At 47.8% G+C, this 20,453-nt stretch overlaps 1 protein-coding gene across 2 annotated transcripts; it reads right to left on the bottom strand.

Moving 5' to 3' along the window:
* Window positions 1–262: 262 nt before the first annotated feature.
* Window positions 263–20,367, bottom strand: PCYT2 (phosphate cytidylyltransferase 2, ethanolamine). Of its 2 annotated transcripts, none has more exons than XM_026654393.2 (13): window positions 20,120–20,367; window positions 13,984–14,072; window positions 12,002–12,163; window positions 10,371–10,437; window positions 9,754–9,838; window positions 9,043–9,087; window positions 6,427–6,565; window positions 5,673–5,755; window positions 5,329–5,406; window positions 3,994–4,059; window positions 3,549–3,614; window positions 2,951–3,039; window positions 263–1,365 (listed from the first exon to the last, which is right to left on the bottom strand). In XM_026654393.2, the coding sequence occupies exons 1-13, from the start codon at window positions 20,209–20,211 to the stop codon at window positions 1,257–1,259; spliced, it is 1,170 nt and encodes a 389-aa protein (XP_026510178.1). In that variant the 5' UTR covers window positions 20,212–20,367; the 3' UTR covers window positions 263–1,256. The 2 variants fall into 2 exon arrangements, with proteins under 2 accessions (XP_026510178.1, XP_026510177.1); XM_026654392.2 differs by lacking the exon at window positions 20,120–20,367 and adding an exon at window positions 19,576–20,092.
* Window positions 20,368–20,453: the final 86 nt, after the last annotated feature.

The raw sequence follows: 20,453 nt of genomic DNA, 5'->3' as shown, positions 1-20,453 counted from the left end.
TCCTCCACAGCCCGCCCCCGCGCGGGGCCACTCACGCCACCCAAACGGATCAACAAGTTTATTATTTTCCACCACACGTACAAGAGCGACAGACAGAAAACGGCCAGGCTGGAAGGGGGGTGCAGCCCGCCCAACATCCCCCCAGGTGGGACCCAGCGCCTGCTACTCCCCAGCCACGGTGCTGCGCTCCCACAGGCAGGCGGACTGCCCGCTCCCTGGTTAGAATACGGGGTAGACAGCAGCCCAGGAACGGGAACGGGCAGCAAAGGCAAGAAGAAAGCCCGCTGTGGTATGTACTAAGGGCCAAAGTCCACACCCTTGCTGCTGTAGGAAGAGGGGCCAAGGGAAAGCACCTGCTTAGTGCAGCTAGTGGCCTCCCTGGCACTGAGACCTCCCCCCATGCTCCTGCTAGCTGCACTGCCCTCCCCCCCACCGATCCCGTTTCTCAGTATGGAAGCTGGCAATACATTAGCACCAGCCACAGGCACCACAGAGCCTTTCCCCCAGCTGTTTGAACCAGTACCAACAGAGCAGAAGCAGCTCTGAGCACTCCAGAAGAGTGTGGCCTGTTCCCAGCACCTGCCCATGCACAGAGCAGGTAGCTCAGCACAGATGGTAGCTGGAGTTTGTCTCCCAAAGACAGCAGCTGATGCTCTGTATCAACTGTGAGGGACACTGCTACAGGTTAAGGGCCTGAATGATTCTCACAGGTGCTAAGTACCCACAAGCTCTCACTACAAATTCTAGGTGCTCAGAAGTCAAAATCAAGGGCTTGGGCAGGAGCAGACTCTTCAGTTTGTAAAATTCTTGATGATAGCAAAAAACCCAGGAAGGATGGTCTGAAGCAGACAGACTCCTAACAGCATAACCAACCAAAATCCCACACCAAGGGGAGCAGAGTCCTGCGGAGGGGACAGCACTTCCCACGTGTCAGAAGCCAAAACTGGCAGAAGGTAAAACCACAACATGTTAAAACATTCATTAGAATTAAAACTTCCTTTAAAGGGGTAAAACAAATCTCCCCCTAGGAAAGGAGGTGGCTGGGGGCTGATTAAGAGAAAACTAGGAAGCAGCATCCCAGCTTGTCATCTCTGCACAATCTGCAGTAGGATATGAAGAGGGAAGAATGCGTGAGAAGATGCCTTGTCGGGGCCAGCAGCACTGTCCTTGCCTAGGGTATGCCCTAGGCAGGCTTGCTTCTCCAGAAGAGAGAACACTGCTGTGCTCTCCCCTCCACACACTTGTTCTCAATCATCCTAGCTCTGCAAGCCTGTCTCATGCTCCTTTTCCTCCATTTTCTTCATGGCCTCCAGCACAGCCAGCTCTTTTGCTTCTTTCTTCTGGTTCCTGGCTTCAAACTCCAACCTGCAACAAGCAGGAGATTCCATGAAATCCCCACTCCCCCATTCATCAATATTCCCAGCAGCCTTTGCCTAGCCTGGAATAAGGGGACCCATAGCCCTTCTCTTGACCAGCTGGCACTTCAGAAGCTTTACTGTAAGCCCTCTGTAGAGCCACAGCCTCCAGAACAGCCACAGCCCTAACTCAGCCTAGCAAGTAGTTAGCATTATGCAGTGCAGGCAAAGGCCCCACAACTTAGATTGTTTGCCCTTCCCCCCAGCCTCTGTCACCTGCCAAGTCGTGAAAGCTGAGAGATTCTATGATGTGCAGCATACACCAAATGCAAGAAACTGCTCATGTGCAGTACAAAGGAAAGGGGCAGATCCAGGACACACACCTAATGAAATGGTAAAATAACCTATTATACTGCTCACAAAGATGATCCTGAAATCCATACACAGCTCTGCCAATGCCTGAGTCCTGCCCAGCCCTATTCCAGTTTTAGCCCCTCCTGAAACAGGTGGCTCACTCTGCCAAAACTACCAAACTAGGGGTATGTCTACACTTACCGGAGGGTCCGGCGGCAGGCAATCGATGTTCTGGGATCGATTTATCGTGTCTGGTTAAGACGCGATAAATCGATCCCAGAAGTGCCCCGGATCGATCCCGGAAGTGCTCGCCGTCGACGCTGGTACTCCAGCTCGGCGAGAGGAGTACGCGGCATCGACGGGGGAGCCTTCCTGCCGCGTCTGGACCCGCGGTAAGTTCGGACTAAGGTACTTCGAATTCAGCTACGTTATTAACGTAGCTGAATTTGCGTACCTTAGTCCGAAGTGGGGGTGTAGTGTAGACCAGGCCTAGGATTAATAATGGCCCTAGCCAAGGTCCTTGGAAATGAAAGGTTTAGGCTTGAAAGGGCAAAATGCCAACAGCTGGCCAGAGGTGACAGCATAATGGGTTCCCCGCAGCAGGGGAATTCCTACCCCTCCACATTTAATAAGAATAGTAAATAAATAAAACACAAGCTTCTGTAAGAAACTCAAATAGAGGGCACTAAAGTGCTTTAAGACTGAATGAGTGAAAGCCTCACTGGGAGGTAGGAACTACACCTCTACCCCGATATAACATGAATTCGGATATAACACGGTAAAGCAGCGCTCCGGGGGGGCGGGGCTGCGCACTCCAGCAGATCAAAACACGTTCGATATAACGCGGTTTCACCTATAACGCGGTAAGATTTTTTGGCTCTCGAGGACAGCATTATATCGGGGTAGAGGTGTACATTAATTTTAGAGATGAGGTAAGGTATGTACATGTGTGTGCTCAGCTGCAGAGTTACATAAGTGGGCATGCATGTAAATGGACAGTCTAGCTACTCATTTTCATGTACAGTTTTAGAAACTGGGCCCTAAGTGACTTTCCCCAAGTTCCAAAATAAATCTGTGGCAGAGTTGGGAACAGAAGCCAGGTCTCCTAACTCCCAATTCTGTGCTTTAACCACAAAACCTTCCTCCTCCTGTCTGTTCACTATGGTTTGTCCTGATGCTGGTTATGGGATCAATCCGGGGCTAAATGTGAGTAGAAGAACCTGGAGGTCAGGAAAGCCAACCTGTTCTTAATGATTCTTTGCACAATCAGGTCTGTAGTAAGGTTGCTGCCACTGTCCACCAGCCGGAAAATGCCACGTCTCTTGGGCTCCTGAAAACAAACACAGCAGGCTAAGATGGGAAGAACATCAAGGTCTTTGGATTTAAAGCCCAGTGAGTGAACAATGAACAGAATCCAAGGCAGGTCCTGGGGGCCCCCAGCCTGGCACAAGATGTAGAATCCTCTCTTAGGAAGCAAAGAAAATCTCTGCTGAAAGCCCATAAGCTGCATGGGTGCAAAGGCAGAAAGTGAGCTGGGCACTCCACAGATTGGCTGCCCAAGGCTGGCGTAGCAGAGCTGAGATTAGAGGATTTTCCACTCTATCATAAAGGCAACAAAATAAGTCAGAACAAAACAATGACTAATGGAAAGGAACCATTCTGGGTGTTCTGTCGGTTCTGATGCTGCAGCTACGTCAGGGGAGGATGAAAGCCAGAGCCGCCTGCCAGGAACTTGTTTGGGTGACGCACAACCTGACATGAACACTCAGCTGTGGAGTATCACCGGAGCCAGGCCACATTCAGCATAAATGGGGTCAGTGGCAGCTGCTGGAGACTCACCTGGTATGGATCGGAGCCATCCTTATCTGGCACCACCTCAGTCAGCCCATGACACACAAGTTCCACCTGGAGAGATGAGCACATGGTCACTATTATAAATTCCTTTCGGAAAGTGCCACTTCTCCATGTCAGTACTACTGGAACCAGATGGGGACCTGCCCCAAACTCTATGCCCACTGCAGGGGCAGCCTGGCGAAACTCCAAAGCCAACAGCTCACCCAGGTTGACAAAAGCACCACAGAGTCATGAGATGAGACATTTACAAATTGGCTGGTGTTGTGCCAACTCCCCCACACTTAAGTGCTTCCCAATGCCACAGTGTACCTTAGCCAACAGAGTCCTTAACTCTGCCCACTCTCAGCATTCACAGACATACAGTCCAGCAAGTAGCACCTCACGTGCGCACACACGTGCAGCCAAGAATAAAAGAGGAGCTGGCACTCACCTTGAAATGATCCAGCAGATCAGCAGTAACTGCGTACGGGGCGCCAATCACCACCTCGGACACATACTGAAGAAGGAGAAGCCAAGCATGATTCCAGACCCATGAAAGCAGAGTCTGGCCCATCCCCCAATAGCGGTCCAGCTGCTCAGTTGTGTGTGTTTGGGGATTTGAATAGGGGAACTGCAGTATTTGGAAAGGGGGCTCTACAGCCAGTGAACATAATACAAGATCTTTCTCTCCTCTAAAGAGCCTGGACCTCATTATGGTTCTCCAGGTAGCAACAGGCTAGTGGTGGAGCCAATATGCAATGAGTTTGCACCACAGGGGCAGACACCAGGAACCTGAGAGGGGGATAGTACTTCAGCTTCTCGCTGCTGGAGAACTGCAGCCATGCTTGTGCTATGTGAACTAAGTGTAAAAGGATCTAAAGTAAGAGCAAACAAACATGTTTCTGAAATTAATTCTGGTTGAATGCACACAGCAGACCCACAGATGAATGACCCAGGGAAAGTATTTCTGGAGCTCCTTTAACCAGAGATTCCTAAAGTGCTACAGGAATCCTTTCAACCAGTGCAAAGTGCAGCCACTTCTTCGGAAGAATACAGCAGCCCTTCTACAATGCTAAACGACGCTTGTCCAGGACACTGTGGTTAACATCGCAACTCTTCAGAAGAACGCCTTGGGATCTTTAATGACAAGTGATCATAGCCTTGGTTTTACCTTTATAGCGTTAAACTGAGGCACGGATTCAATAGTGCCTTGACAGAAGTCGTGCCAACTACCTGAATGCCAACACCGGCTTCCACAACACTTGGATGTTCAAATGGTCTGGCACTGACCAAGCCTGCCCTTACTTAGCTCAGGCATCTTATGAGAACATAGCCCACCGTAGCTTGGCAAGCCAGTCAGTTAAAGTCACCTGACTGGTCAATTACTACCTATTATTTGACCATATTTCAATAGAGTCAAATATTCCAGCAGGAATACCCTGATGGGGGCAGAGCCCTACTGTTTTGATTGCATCACAGTGCCATGCTTTCATTTTTTACAGCTTCATATCATTGTGTTTCATGTTTCTCTGAGTTAAAATAACTCAGGTAACTTGATTTTTGTAATTAGGCATATGCATCTGTCTAAAGCTAAGCCTATTGGAGGCCATAAAGTCTTACTCTTTTGTTATTGTTCTAATAAATCAGTGCTTTAAAACATCTGACCATGTTTGACATTGACCAATATTTGACTAGTCAATTTACCAACCCTAGCCCAAGGCTCTTTGGCTGCAGAACAGGACAGCTGTGTCTAATTCAAGAAGCAGCATTCTAGCCAGACACTCACCCTGCATGCCAGGACGCTAAGAGTTCTCTCATGGATGTTCATGATGGGATAGTTCTTCCCTTTGTAGCGATTCACTTCCTATGGGCAAAACACAGCAGTCAACATTAGGGCAAGAGATAAGCCCTCCACCCTCCCCTCTGTCCCTCCCTACATGAAACTCATTCTGCCACTGTGCAGGACTGTGACTCTCTCCTGAGGGATTCCAGAGAACAAGCTGTCTGGCTCAGAGAACATGGCCCCACAAAGAGGATGAAACAGGCATCCCTACTGCTCTGAGCCCACACAGAGAACCTGGCCGCCAGGACAGCTCTCTGCCAGGACTTTAAGCAGCACTCCATACTGACCTGATCAAAGTGCAGCCCAGCAATGATGTAGGGTCTCTCAGCCAGCAGGTGCACCTTCTCCAGGAAATCTACGTGCCCAATGTCTACAGCTTCTGTTAAGGATGTGGGACCAGCATCACAGCTGGGGGCGGGAGGAGGAGAGCGATGCTAAGAAGCTGCAGTATGAGATGGGAAACCTGAGGAATTTTTGTTACTTGCTGCCCTCTTCCCATGAACTCTGGGCACCTACCCACACACCTCCCCAGCCATTGTGTTAATCTGATTTTATTCAGCCTCTTCCAAAAATTTCTAACGGCTTTAGAAACTCTGTGGAAACTGGCCCAGCCCTGGAGACTGGGACAAACAGGGAAAGAAAAATATTCTCACAGGCTGATCCACAGCATTGGCTGACCCTGCCGCATGCTGCGTTCAGCACTCCCTGAACAGCTGTCACTTGGTCACTGTGACAGGTGGCTTTTAAGAAGGGAATAAAGGAGATCTTGGAGAGTCCAACCATCTTCACTCCCCAAACCCTGTTAGCTGTAAATCCATCACTAAAATGGAGCTGCAGCTGTTTTCTCAAGTCCATTTCCCTGTGACAGGCCAAAAAGCCACCGTTGAAGAGCCCCGTTCCTTCCCCTCCTCCTCTCCAGAGAGAAAAGGAAGAGGCAGTGCACAGTCCTAATCCTCTGCTCCAGTGGACAAGTGTAAGAGAGACAAAGACCACAGCCTTCCCTACCCATCCCTGTCTAGGCAGCACAGAGTCTAAGGATACGGAACAGGTCAAAGGCTCCAGCCACATAGATGATGGTGTCTCCTGGCTGCGGCTCCTTCCCAGATGCAAATTGGATGATCTTTTGCGATGTCTGCAGGAACTGAGAGACTCCAGTCCAGGGGCTGTGACCTTTAGGGCCCTAAGCAAAGGAGAACAATGTTTCAGTCCCAATAGCACAAAGCAGGTTCCAATGGGATATAGATATCACATAATTAGCCCGAGAGACAGCTGAAGGGTAGGGCTGTAGGAGGAGGATGCCAGCAAAAAGCCAAGCAGGAAACCTGGCTAGCAGCAGCTTGCATTCCTTAGTTCTTGGGATTCAGTATTCAGGCATGACCACCTCCCCTTATTCACGCAATAGCTCCTTCTGACCCATCTCTGCTAGCTAGTCTCTGAGCTCTACCTCAGAGAAAGGAGATGCTGGAAAGAAAACAGGGGGAAGAGGGGGAGTAACAGGGCAGCCTAGGCCTGGTATATTAATTTAGCAGGCAAAGATAAACCAAGATGGGATTAGATTTACCAAACTGGGAGGGGTTGCAAGTGCTTTGGAGGACAGAATTAAAATTCAAAATGATCTGGACAAACTGGAGAAATGATCTGAAGAAACAGGATTAAATTCAATAAGAAAAAATGCAAAGTACTCCACTTAGGAAGGAATAATCAGTTACACACATACAAAATGGGAAATGACTGCCTAGGAAGGAGTACCACAGAAAGGGATCTGGGGGTCATAGTGGATCACAAGTTAAATATGAGTCAACAGTGTAACACTGTTGCAAAAAAAAATAAAAAATAAAAAAAAGCAAACATCATTCTGGGATGTATTAGCAGGAGTGTTGTAAGCAAGACACGAGAAGTAATTCTTCCGTTCTGCTCTTCACTGATTTGGCCTCAGCTGGAGTAGTGTGTCCAGTTCTGGGCACCACATTTCAGGCAGGACATGGACAAATAGGAGAAAGTCCAGAGAAGAGCGACAAAAATTATTAAAGGTCTAGAAAACATGACTTTTAAGGGAAGATTGAAAAAACTGGATTTGTTAAGTCTGGAAAAGAGAAGACTGAGGGGTGACATGATAATAGTTTTCAAATACGTAAAGGTTGTTAGAAGGAGGAGGAAGAAAAATTGTTTTTCTTAACCTATGAGGATAGGACAAGAAGCAATGGGCTTAAACTGCAGCAAGGGAGGTTTAGGTTGGACATTAGGGAAAACTTCCTGTCGGGATGGTTAAGCACTGGAATAAATTGCCCAGGGAGGTTGTGGAATCTCCATCATTGGAGATGTTTAAGAGCAGGTTAGACAAACACCTGTCAGGGATGGTCTAGATAATACTTAGTCCTGCCATGAGGCAGGGGACTGGACTAGATGACCTCTCCAGGTCCCTTTCAAGGTCCTATAACTCTATGAAACGGAACGGGGCTTGCCCTAGCCCCGCCTACCACAAAGCCCCCCACTCACCCACCCTTTCATCAGGCAAGACAGGATTTTAAATCAATTATTAAAATGAGAGCATCCAAAACCAATAAACCAAACAGCAAAATGTCCAAGTCCAATGTGACCACAATTCAGGAGGACAGAGTTTTAGCCCCACTGTGTGGCAGGATTGTGAAACAGCAGTAGATTTAATCACCAGCTCATTTTCATTTACTTTGGAAACCCGATGAGAGAACTCAGCTAAGAACAGGGACGTTCCCCAGGGACAACATTCCCCCCAGAAGGGATGCTATGTAATGAATCAATAGGATGCCTGCATGTCTCAAGATGCTTTCAGGGAGTGTGGAGCCCCCCAAATCCATCACAGCTGGTCACTGGCTGTAGAAGTGGATACCTTAGAGACCATCTGGAAGAGCACAAAGTTGTAAACAACAACAAACAAAGAATGACCCAGTCTATCCAGAAGATGGACAAGGTAAAATCCAGAGCATGGGAGCAAGTTCTTCTGGGCAACATTCCAGCTGCAGAGCTAGGAGTGTGGGGGTCTGATAACATACCCCACATTTTCACAAACCCAGGGGGCCGGACCAGTTTGTTCATCAGAAATAGCCACAGAAATGTCAGTGTGACAGGCTGAATGTAGCTGTAGCATTAGGAGCATTTTGCTAGTTAGAGGTTGGACCTGCGGCGGGTCCCAATTTTTCTGAACTGAGCACAAAGTCACTATGATTGTACATGTAATCTGGGGGCACCAATAAGGGATGAATTTGAACTTGTGAAGTACAGCATGCCTCATGCCCAATCTCTTTTGAACACACTTAGTTTAACAGGAGCATCACTGAGCAGAGTGTCCCCTTGGTGGGGGCACGGCTCAAGAGAAAGGTCCTGGGAACCATGGAAAGGTGGCGAAAAATGGAACTTACGAGCAAGAAAGACACAGCAAGGTGCTCAATGAGTACTGCAGACCTCTGCTGTGTTTACAACACAGCTCAGTCTGCCCAGCGTCCCAGGCCCACTCCAGACTCACCTGTTCATTTTATAGGCCTGGCAGGGGGTTTGCTTTGGTTGTCACTGGGCTGGAAGACCACCTTATACTACAGACTGTAAAGCACATGTGGAATCCTTCTCAACTAGTCCACGTGTGCCACCACCTGGCTCCCCACTGCTTGGAACCCACACACTCACCTTCCCAAAGTTATCCTTGTGCTTCCGGTAATCCAGGTCTTCATCCTGCACAGAGGAAGTGGAGAATCAGAATGCTGATTCTGAGGTGGATCTCTCAGCCCAAAACAAGCTCCTGCTAGCAAAAGCATAGGGGAGCCTAAGCACCAGATACCAATCCTGCATCAGCTGATTTATCAGCATTTAATACCCAAACCTTGTGACCTGGCCCAAAAGCCAGAGAGAGCATGGCTCAGCATCTGACCCTGATCTTGCCCATACGTGGCAACACCCAGCAATAACCATAGGCCCCAAAGGGGCAGCTTCCTCCCTGGAATCTCCAGGGCATCCTGTTTTACAGCCAAAATTAGGATGGCGTCTCTGTAGAGATTGTCATTCACTCAGAGAGGTCACTGGAAAGAGGCATGTGTTCCCCTCCATGCTGCCTCTTGGTGCCATGGGGACCAAGCCTTGAGTCCCCTGCAGAGCAACGCAGAGTGTTCAGGGGGCCCTACTTCACGGGGGTCTGAGCAAAGATAAGCAGAGGATTCAGCCAGCCTTGCCCACATGGTAGCTTGCAAAAGCCATCAACATTCTGTGCAATAGACCCAGGAGCTCCAGTGTGGAGCTCAGCTCTGCCATTCAGGATGAAGGTGACTCATGAGGAAATGGCTAAGCAAAGGCGCTGGGAAATGCCCCAGCCCCAGGGTTACCACCCACAGCTGTCTGACTCACTATGTTGCTGTGGTGAGCCTTGGTCATGAGCAACATGCGACCCACCAGATCAGTAGTGGACACTCCCTGGGTGCGATTACATTCCCTGCAAGAAAACAAGCAAAGGATAAGTAGAGAATGTAGAAGCAGTGGTCCCCTCAGTCTGCAGGAACATTCAGGAAACTCGCCAAACCAGGGGCTGAGGCTGGGTGCGGCCCTTTCCCCCACGTACCATGTCCCATGGAAAAGAACATTTGCCTATCTGAGTCTCTGCACCTTTCCGGCTCCCTTTGCTCACCACTCAGTATGTGCAGCTCCTGTGAAGACTCACCTTGTGCAACTCCCCAGCACTGCTGTTTGCAGTCCATGACTTCAGTGCCACATGCCTTACAGCTCACTGGGGACAGGAACAGCCGCATGCGATCTATAGGATGGGAGGCCAGGCAGCTGTTGCCTGCAGTGCCTCCTGGAGGCCACATGAGTAAGGGCAACTAAAGTAGCAGGGACACACCACAGCTAATAAAGACAAGGTGAAGATGCAACTCGAAGACACCAGCATTTCAGCGGAGCTCCACCCCCTCTGACTTAAACAGGAATTCCCAGCAGGTCTGATTAGAACAGGAGTGGCAATGGGTTACCTGTATCTCCCAGCTGCCTTCACCTCTTCATAGGTGTCCTTGCCATCTACAGTTAGTGTGATGTCATCTACAGAGAGACAGAAACATTAGAGCACCAGCCCTTCTATGCCCTGTGCAAATCGAATGAGCTGGTGGGGAAGTGGGGAGCGCAATGGCTGAGTGTGACCAGCACACAAGTCAGAACAGGAGCAAAAGCTTCATAATTCTGCTCTAAATCATGGTGTATACACAGCCAACCTCTTCCATGCCATGGAACAGTTGGGAATTTGCCACTCTTTCCTGACCTGGGAGGAAAGCAGATTAATAGATTCTAAAAATCATTTAGTCTGACCTTCTGTATAACACAGTCCATAGAATTTCATCCAGTTACCCCATACTGAGCCCAATAACCTATGTCTAACTAAAGCATCTCTTCCAGAAAGGCATCCAGTCTTGATCTGAAGTCATCAACAGATCGCAAATCCACATCCCTTGGTAGTTTGTTCCAATGGTTAAATCACCCTCACTGTCAAAAATGCGTTCCTTCTTTCTAATTTTAATTTGTCTGGGTTCAGCTGCCAGCCACTGGTTCTTGTTCTGCCTGTCTCTGTTAGATTAAAAAGCTCTTTGATACCTAGTATTTTCTCCCCATTAAGTTACTGATACACTGAGATCAAGTCACCTCTTGATCTTCTTTTTGATAAACTGAACAGGTTGAGCTCCGTAAGTCTCTGCCTGTAAGGAGTCTTCACTGCAGAGTTAACTCAGGCATTGCTCCCTAAACTCTCCCACGCGCCTAGAAGCACAGACAAGTCACACATAGGCTAGCCTAACCCAGGTGCCAGTCACCTAAGTTACCCTCTGCAGCAAAAATATTCCCTAAGGCATTGTTACAGTCTTCAAATCCTCTCTGTGGCTTTTTGCTGCACCCTCTCCATTTTTTCAATATCTTTTTTAAAATGTGCACAGCAAACCTCTATGCAGTATTCCAGTAGCAGTCTCCCCAATACCATATACAGAGGTAAAATTCCTGGGGAAGTCCCTCTCAATCATCTCAGGAGTCCCATCCTGCTTCTTTCTGAGCCCTCCAGCAAAAAAGGCCACCCCACCCAGAAAGTGCAGGTCCCACAGCACAGGGAAACGAATGGGTTCCAACCCTGGGGTTCTGTAGTTTCTGATCATGGCTCTGGGAGCAGTGATTACAACCCCCTGCAGCAATAGTGCTCCTGCTTATGTCCCAGACAGATCTGTGAGCTGGGAGAGCCTGTGTAGCTGAATGTCTCAAAATCTCCCCCTGTCCTAGCATGAAGCAGTGCCATACCCTCCCCGTATTACATGGTGGAATACACGGCTGTACTGCAAGTAACAAAGACCCCTGGTGCCAGGGAAAAGCCCTGAATCTCTGGCAAAGATACTGGAGTTGCTGCTGTTCTGTCACATTTCCAGTTAAACTCGTTTATTTCATACTCCCTTTTGACATCACTGTGCCTTGGAGAAGCTATAGCATCGAGGATGGGGAAGGAACTCGTCTGTTCACACAGAGGCAGTGAATGATCTGACAGAGGGGACGAGTGCAGCCGAACGAGAGCTGAACTCACCCGGCCTTCCCTGCACTTGGCCCCTTAGCTATACAGAGCAACCAGAACACTTACTGCCGTGCACACAGAAGTCACAGTTATACTTGTCCAGGGTTTCCAGTGTGGTGACGTAGGGAGCTTGTGCGGCAATCTCATCCACCCACTTGATAGCTTGCACCATTTTGTACCTCTCCTCCTGGGTAAAGACAGGTGGCCCTTTGTGCTTGGCAATCTCCTCTGGATAACAAAGAAAACAAAGCCAGTTACAGACACACACACACACAGTGCCACTATAGAGGCAAGTCCACCAATTCCCCAAGAGTCCCCTCAGGAGCCCCAGTTCCCAGGGGGCCCCCAATTATGGGGATAGCCCACAAAACCACAGCTTGGTGTATGAGAGCTCAGCCCAGAAAGGAATAGAGGGCAGGAGTGAGGTCTAACTGACTCCATAACAGGCTTGAACATATTTTATCTTAGACCCATTTTGTAGGTGTGTAACAAGAGCCCATCCCAAAATCCAATCTGAGGGAAGGGTGGTCCATGCCTCAAATGTTACCTGCTCTTACCCTGCAGTTCTCAGCAGCTAGAAAGTGAGTGGGTCTGGCTCCCTGGCAGCCCATGGAAGGGAATTCCCTTTGTACCCATTAGATTCACTCAGAGATGTGGCTTGGGCACCAAGTCAGTGCACATGGATTTCTCTAGAGTCTAGGGACGGCAGACACCCTGCAGACAGTTACCAAGGTGTTGAGGGAATCCAAATGCCAGTAACAGAGGGTTAGGAATGATCCTCACTCCCAGACAAGGCCTGGTCTATGGTGGAAAACGTGTGCCACTGTAATGAAATCAATTTAAAAATCTATCTGAACACACGGGTGCAAATCCCAAACAGACACACATACACCAGTTAGATAAGTTATTTTAAGCAGAGTCTGAATACAGTAAATTGGTTTAAGGGTCTCTCTGCTGGGGGTTTGCACCGGTGTGACTAGTAGACTTTGAATTGTTTAAGGGGCAGTATGACCAATGGTTAGACCCAGCATTGGGACTCAGGAGCCTTAGGCTCTATTCCTGCTCTGTCACTGGTCTCATGGTGACCTTGGGCAAGTCCTTTCCCCTTCCTGTGTCTGAGTTTTCCTATCTGTAAAGTGGGGGTAAGGATACTGCCCTCCTTTGTAAAGTGCTTCGAGATCTGAAGAAAAGCACTACATAAGAGATAGGTATTATAATAAGCTACACTGGTGCAAGTTTTCTAATATAGGCCAGACCCTAGAAACAGTCCCATGTGCTCTGGACTCTGAAGTCTTTCACAGAATCATAGAAATATAAGGCTGGAAGGGACTTCAAGAAGTCAACGAGTGCAGACCCCCGCACGTAGGCAGGACCAAGTAAACCCAGGCCATCCCTGACAGATGTTTGTCCAACCTGTTCTTAAAAACCTACAATGATCGCGATTCCACAATCTCCCTTGGGAGCCTATTCCAGAGCTTAACTATCTTTATAGTTAGAAAGTTTCTCCTAATATTAGCCTAAATCTCCCTTGCTGCAGATTAAGTCCATTACTTCTTGTTCTACCCTCACTGGACACGGAGAACACAGTTGATTACAGTCCTCTTTATAACAGGCGTTAACATATTTGAAGACTTATCAGGCCCCCCTTCAATCATCTTTTCTCAAGACTAAACATACTGATTTTTTTTTTAAACTTTCCTCATAGGTTAGGAGAGCACTGCTGTTGCCCTCCTCTGGACTCTCTCCAATTTGTTTACATCTTTCCTAGAGCGTGGCATTCAGAACTGGACACAGTACTCCAGCTGAGGCCTCACCTGCGCTGAGTAGAGCGTGACAATTATCTCCCATATTTTATATACATTATCTACCAGTAAGCAAAAGGGTAACTAAGAAGAGAGCAATCCCACTCGGATACTAGCCAGAGATACCCCTCCTTTGATGGCTCTGTTGCTGCTAGAGGAGCTGTAACGGGGAATTTGTTGTGCATCAGGCTCACCATACTCAGTGCTAGCAGCAGCAGCAGATGAAGGACTGAGAAAGCCTCTTACCATCCGTGTGGACTCCCACAATGAGATAGTCTCCCATGGCCCGAGCCTGGCGCAGCTGATTCGAGTGGCCATAATGCACCATATCATAGCTAGAAAGACAAAGGGTCAGTGTTAGGCCTAGTGTACAATTAAGAGGGCTCAGCTGCATAACGATGTGATTTGATCATCTTCCTGCAGTGCAGTCAAAGACCCTTTTCCACTCACTCCTTCCCCACAAAAAAAGATTCAAAAGGTTAAAGTCTCCAAGCAGCTGAATCTCTGGTAGTCACTTTTATGCAGCTAACCTAGACCAGAAAGCTGTATTATCACTCTGCAATAAATTGGTTGGAGGAACAGGGCTATTACGGGAGCCCACAGTGTGTCATCCACACAAAGGGCAAATCAGTGCCAATGTTACCAGAGGCTACGTTCCATCAGCCAGCTCTGCTCCTCACATGACTGAAGAATCCTGTTACCCTGGTGACACCTCGGAGGAGATCCAGAAGTAATTTCCTCTCTCCCACTCACTGGGGTAAAAGAAGGTATTTCTATAAAGAGCTTGGGTGCCCAAAGATCCAAGCAAGACAGGGAGGATTTAGACCCTTCCCTGATTTTATCGTGTCCCACAACTGAAAGGAATTTCATAGGAGCTGGTGGTACACTGAAGCCTCAAGGAAGCCCCATTCAGTTCCCAGTACTGGACAAAGACAAAGACCAATGCCCTATAAACACCTAAGAGACAAATAGCAGGGACAGTCCTGGAGCATCTTCTCCAAGAACTCACTGTTCTTCAGTGGAATTCACCCTGCAGGGCTGGCTCCACAGCTCAGGCGCTCATGTGTGCGTGCACCAGGGTGGATAAAAATGACTTTAAAAATTAAATACATGTTTATTTTATTATTTTACTTAAGCAAAGTAAGATGTCATGGGATAAGAGCGAGGGGTCCTCTCATGAATCAGCAACTGGTTAAAAGATAGGAAACAAAGGGTAGGAATAAATGGTTATTTTTCAGAATGGAGAGAGGTAAATAGTGGTGTCCCCAAGGATCTGTACGGGGACCAGTACTAATCAATATATTCATAAACAATCTGGGAAAAGGGGTAAACAGTGAGATGGCAAAATTTGCAGATGATGCAAAAACTCAAGATAGTTAAGTCCAAAGCAGACTGCAAAAAGTTACAAAGGGATCTCACAAGACTGAGTGACTGGCTAACAATGGGCTTAAACTGCAGCAAGGGAGGTCTAGGTTGGACATTAGGAAAAAGTTCCTAACTGTCAGGGTGGTTAAACACTGGAATAAATTGCCTAGGGAGGTTGTGGAATCTCCATCTCTGGAGATATTTAAGAGTAGGTTAGATAAATGTCTATCAGGGATGGTCTAGACAGTATTTGGTCCTGCCATGCGGGCAGGGGACTGGACTCGATGACCTCTCGAGGTCCCTTCCAGTCCTAGAATCTATGAAACAAAATGGCAGATGAAATTCAATGTTGATAAATGCAAAGTAAAGCACATTGGAAAACAATCCTAACTATACATATAAAACAATGGGGTCTAAATTAGCTGTTACCACTCAAGAAAGAGATCTTGAAGTCATTGTGGATAGTTTTCTGAAAACATCCACTCAATGTGCAGCAGCAGTCAAAAAAGAGAACAGAATGTTGGGAATCATTAGGAAAGCAATAGATAAGATAGAAAATATCATATTGCCTCTATACAAATGCACAGTACCCCCACATCTTGAATACTGCGTTCAGATGTGGTCGCCCCATCACCAGAAAGATATATTGGAATTGGAAAAGGTACAGAAAAGGGCAATAAAATGATTAAGGGTATGGAACAGCTTCCATATGAGGAGAGATTAATAAGACTGGGTCTTTTCAGCTTGGAAAGAGATGACGGGGGCGGGGGGGAGGGAGGGGGCGCGGAGGTATGACAGAGGTCTATAAAATGACTGGTGTGGAGAAAGTAAATAAAGAAGGGTTATTTATTCCTTCTCATAACACAAGAACTAGAATGAAATTAATAGGCAGCAGGTTTAAAACAAAAAAAAAAAAGGAAGTATTTCTACACACAACGTACAGTCAGCCTGTGGAACTCTGTGCCAGAGGATGCTGTGAAGGCCAAGACTATCACAGAGTTAAAAAAAGAACTAGGTAAGTTCATGGAGGATAGGTCTATCAATGGCTATTAGCCAGGATGGGCAGGGATGGTGTCCCTAGCCTCTGTTTGCCAGAAGCTGGGAATGGGCGACAGGGGATGGATCACTTGATGATTACCTGTTCTGTTCATTCCCTCTAGGGCACCTGGTATTGGCCACTGTCGGAAGACAGGACACTGGGCTAGATGGACCTTTGGTCTGACCCAGTATGGCTGTTCTTATGTTCTGTTTTTCAAAAGAAACCTTTAAAAATAAAATTGAAATTGACTAATACCTAAACTTATTACATGCAGTATTATTGTAGCCGGGTTGGTCCCAGGATATTAGAGAGACACGGTGGATGAGGTCGTATCTTTTATTGTACCAACCTCTGTTTGTGAGATAAGCTTTCGAGCTTACATAGAGCTCTTCTTCTAGTTCTAGGTCTAGTTGTAGGAGGAAAGAAAAGAGGGGGGGAGGCAGTGTGGGCAGGGGTTTCTTAGGGCTTGTTTACACTGGCGATTTATAGCTCTGCAACTTTCTCGCTCAGGGGTGTGAAAAAACACCCACCTGAGCGCAGCAAGTTTCAGCGCTGTAAAGCGCCAGTGTAGACAGTGCACCAGAGCTGGGAGCTACGCCCCTCATGGAGGTGGTGGTGTTGTTTGTTTTTTTAACAGGGCTGGGCGAGCGCTCTCCCAGCGCTGGTGCCGCGACAACACAAGCCACGTTAAAGCACTGCCGCAGCAGCGCTTTAGCATTGTCAATGTAGACACGCCCTAAGTGGGTTAAAGATTGTTGTAATAAGTCATAAATCCCGAGGGGTGTTAATAGGCCTCTTCACCATGAATGGTCCCTTGAAATACATGTTAACTGTTTATGCTAAACAATCTGTCCCACTTGTATTTAGCTGTGACACTGAGCCCTGGTCTACACTGGGGAGTTGTGGGGGGGAGAATCTATCTAAATTACGCAACTTCAGCTACGTGAATAACGTAGCTGAAGTCGACGTATTTAGATCGACTTACCGTGGTGAGTCAACTACTACCGCTCCCCCATCAACTCTGCCTACGCCTCTCGCCGAGCTGGAGTACAGGAGTCGACGGGAGAGCGCTCGGGAGTCAATTTATCGTGTCTAGACTAGACGCGATAAATCAATCCCCAGTGGATCGATCGCTGCCCGCCAATCTGGCCGGTAGTGAAGACATACCCTCAGTAAGTTTCCCACACCTGAAGAAACGCTGTGTGTCACCTCAAAAGTTTGTCTCTCTCTCACCAACAGAAGTTGGTCCCAGAAAAGATATTACCTAACCCACCTTGTATCGCTAAACTTATAATAATATATTAAAATAATTTCAATTAGATACAAAAAATATTAGGCAGTACATGTTTGCGACCAAGTTTTAAAGAATGTCAAAAAACTTAACTGCTGGAAGTCACTGGCTAAATATCTGGAACCTCACTTTACTGAAGTGCTAAACCAAACTTTTGACAGCAGTAGCCTCTACTGCTGGTGCAGAGGGAATATCTCCGTCATTAAAATTTCTTCAACTATATTATTTCAATTACTAGTTCAAAGTTAAAAAACTAACTGGAGTTGAAAAAGCAGGAAAGCTATGAATAAAAATTAGGTGAAAGAGGACAAGGTCTAGTAGTTCTAAAATCTTGAAGGACAAAGCTGATTGGAAACATTCAGTTCAATTCACGAACGATAAATAATACTTTTTTTAATTACTGAACTAGCTAGTTTTACATGTAAAAGCTGTTTAGATAAGAAAGTTTATGCATCCAGCACATTTAAGGTGGTTGTTTTTTTTGTTTTTTTTTTTTTAAACTGATGTTTTTGTGCATTTTTAATTGAGTTTGAGTTTCTATCCAAATACAGCTTCACACAAATTGCAAGCAAAGAAGTTAAGCTATATAATTGATCTAAGTCAATGGTTTTCAACCTGGGGTCCGCAGACTATGTTAAGATTTCCAAAGAGGTCCACTCCTCCATTTGAAATTTTTGGAGGCTCCACAAATGAAAAAAGGTTGAAAACTGCTGATATAAATAATGTATCTAGACACAATGTATCTTCAGGGTTAGCACAAATCAACATGTTTTAATGGTTATCAACCAATGATAATCAACTTTGTTTAGGAAAATAACTAAGTAGTACAAATGCAAACAATTACAATTGGTGATTTAAATCAATCCAGGCCTTTCATGACTCTCTTCTCACTTCACACCACGTCACCCCCACACTCATCCTTCAACCTGCCAGTGTCTGCTTTTCCCACACTTGAAGTCCATGCTGCCCCCTTCACCCAGGGGGCACCCTTCCCAAATTCATCTGCAAGACCCCTACTCTCTTCTCTTTCAAATCCCTCCTCCAGGTCCACTGCTTCTACAGTCTCTACAAGTAATTAGCCAAATCAAAGACAAGTTGAAAGGAAGGCACGTTTAGTTAATGAGAATTTATTTATTAATTCATTATTATACTCATGTTTAAAAGATGTATCCCTCTCCTGTGAAGGTGAATTGCCATTTTAGATAATGACTTCTTTAAAGTAGAGACCATGTCTTACATTCCTGAGTAGGGCCGTTGGTTGCTACCGCTTATCGAAACAACTAGTAAAATCAGCTACTAAAAGTCTGGCCAAAAAGCTAAACAAAGTTCTCCAGACCAGCACAAAGCTTCATCAACAGCTCCCTGCAGAAGAGAAGGAATTTTGGGACAGTATTCCATTTCTATGGTCAAACCCAACTGTTTGGATGCATGGGAAGACACATGTGCTTATGAGCACATCTTGGTAGATGACTCCTGAAACTCTCCAGCACAGGAGAAATGGGGATATAGAGAAGCAATTCTCAAAGTGAAGGCTCCAGAACACAGTAACCCACAAACCCAGGAATGCTGCACAGAGACTGATCAAACTCCACAATTAAGGAAGGTAAGAGAAAAAATAAGAATGGCATGCAGAAACCAGGTCATTCTAGCCAGCTCACACATTCATGTCACTGCTTACAGGAATGCGTTTGTGCTGCATCCAACAACTGCCTATGCTCGACCTGCCCATTTGAAAACAAGGGCCATTAAACACACACACCCCTGAAATTCAAGGAGTAACTCAGGTGAGCACGCAAAACCTTTGCACGATGGCCTTGACAAGAAGATGGATGTTTACAGAAGAGTTTAAGTTCCAAAGTCCTTCTGAATGACGCAGGACAGGGAGTGCAACAGACTAACAAAAACACCCAGTTATATTACTCGGGATAACTTGTTTTATGTTCTCTCTTTCTTTATTTACATATAGAAAGGACAAACTCTCCTGCTTTGGGGTATAAATCATCGGATGGGGAAGTTTCTTCCTAACTTATGGGCAGATTATTCCATAACTGTCTGCTAGATGGATTCCTGCACCTCCCTCTGGAGCACCTGGTAAGGCTACTGTCAGAAACAAGATTCTGAAAAAGACTGGTCCAGGTCTCACCTGATATCACCCCAAAGGGGCACCTCTGCTTGACAAGCCAGCAAAAACAGTCCAACCAGGAGTTCAGATGACTGCAAGCCTGCACCTACGCACCTGATGCCATCTCTTCCTCTGAGACCATGTATTACAAAGACAATAGCCACCCCCGCCCCAACCAGTTGCATCTTATGTCCAGGACATTCAAGTCACAGCACACCCCTGGGTCCCCGGTCACACCAGAAATTGGATTCCCACGGACACCACTGGCCAGCTTGCGCAGAAGGAAGTTTCAGCTCCCTGAGGCAAGCCCCGGCCAACCTGCCGCCTTGAGACAGGGCTGATTCGCTTCTCCCCAGGGCAGGGTGTCAAACCTCGCCACCGTGCGGGTCGCTTCTCCCCAGCCTGTCTCACAGACACCGCGTGGAGGGCCCCGAGCTCCAGCTTCTGAGCGGGGCTGAGACGCCGGGCCCGGGCCCCCAGGAGCGCCAGGCCGCTGGGCAGCCCCGGGGGGGCAGAGGGAGCCCGGGCCGCGGCGCCGTCTCCCAGGTAACGGGGCCTCGCTCACCATCCATCGCACCACACGCGGACGGGCCGGTGGGCGGCGGCGCTGCCCCCCGCGGGGCTGGGGGACGCCTTGGCCGCTCCGTTCCGCAGCATCTCGGACGAGCCCTGGACTCCCGCCCCGGAGCCGTCACCGGCCGGAGCCGCCTCAGTCACCTGACCGGGGGCGGGGATAGGCCGGCCCAGGGCGCCGCCATCATGGAGAGATCACGTGACAACCACCCCAGCCGGTCTCGCCCCTCCCTCCCCGGGGCGGGGCGGAGGGAGCCGGCCCCGCCCGCGGGGCTGTAATGCCAAGGCCGCGGCCACATGCCCCCAGCCGGAATCCCCCCCCCCTC

The sequence above is a fragment of the Terrapene carolina genome, unplaced genomic scaffold, assembly GCF_002925995.2.
Source record: "Terrapene carolina triunguis isolate 2854851 unplaced genomic scaffold, T_m_triunguis-2.0 Scaffold192, whole genome shotgun sequence".
Taxonomy (NCBI): Eukaryota; Metazoa; Chordata; order Testudines; family Emydidae; genus Terrapene; species Terrapene triunguis.
The sequence above is the reverse complement of the archived record's forward strand: the minus strand, read 5'-3'. Positions and strand labels throughout refer to the sequence as shown.

Excerpts from the sequence above, each read along its gene's own strand:
- PCYT2 (XM_026654392.2), bottom strand. The coding sequence starts at position 19,739 with ATGCAACTGGTTGGGGCGGGGGTGGCTATTGTCTTTGTAATACATGGT. Across the intron at positions 9,839-10,370 it reads AAGGCAGCTGGGAGATACAG|GGAATGTAATCGCACCCAGG; the intron begins GTAACCCATTGC and ends GTTTTCTTGCAG. Across the intron at positions 5,756-6,426 it reads TGGAGCCTTTGACCTGTTCC|ACATTGGGCACGTAGATTTC; the intron begins GTATCCTTAGAC and ends CAGAAGCTGTAG.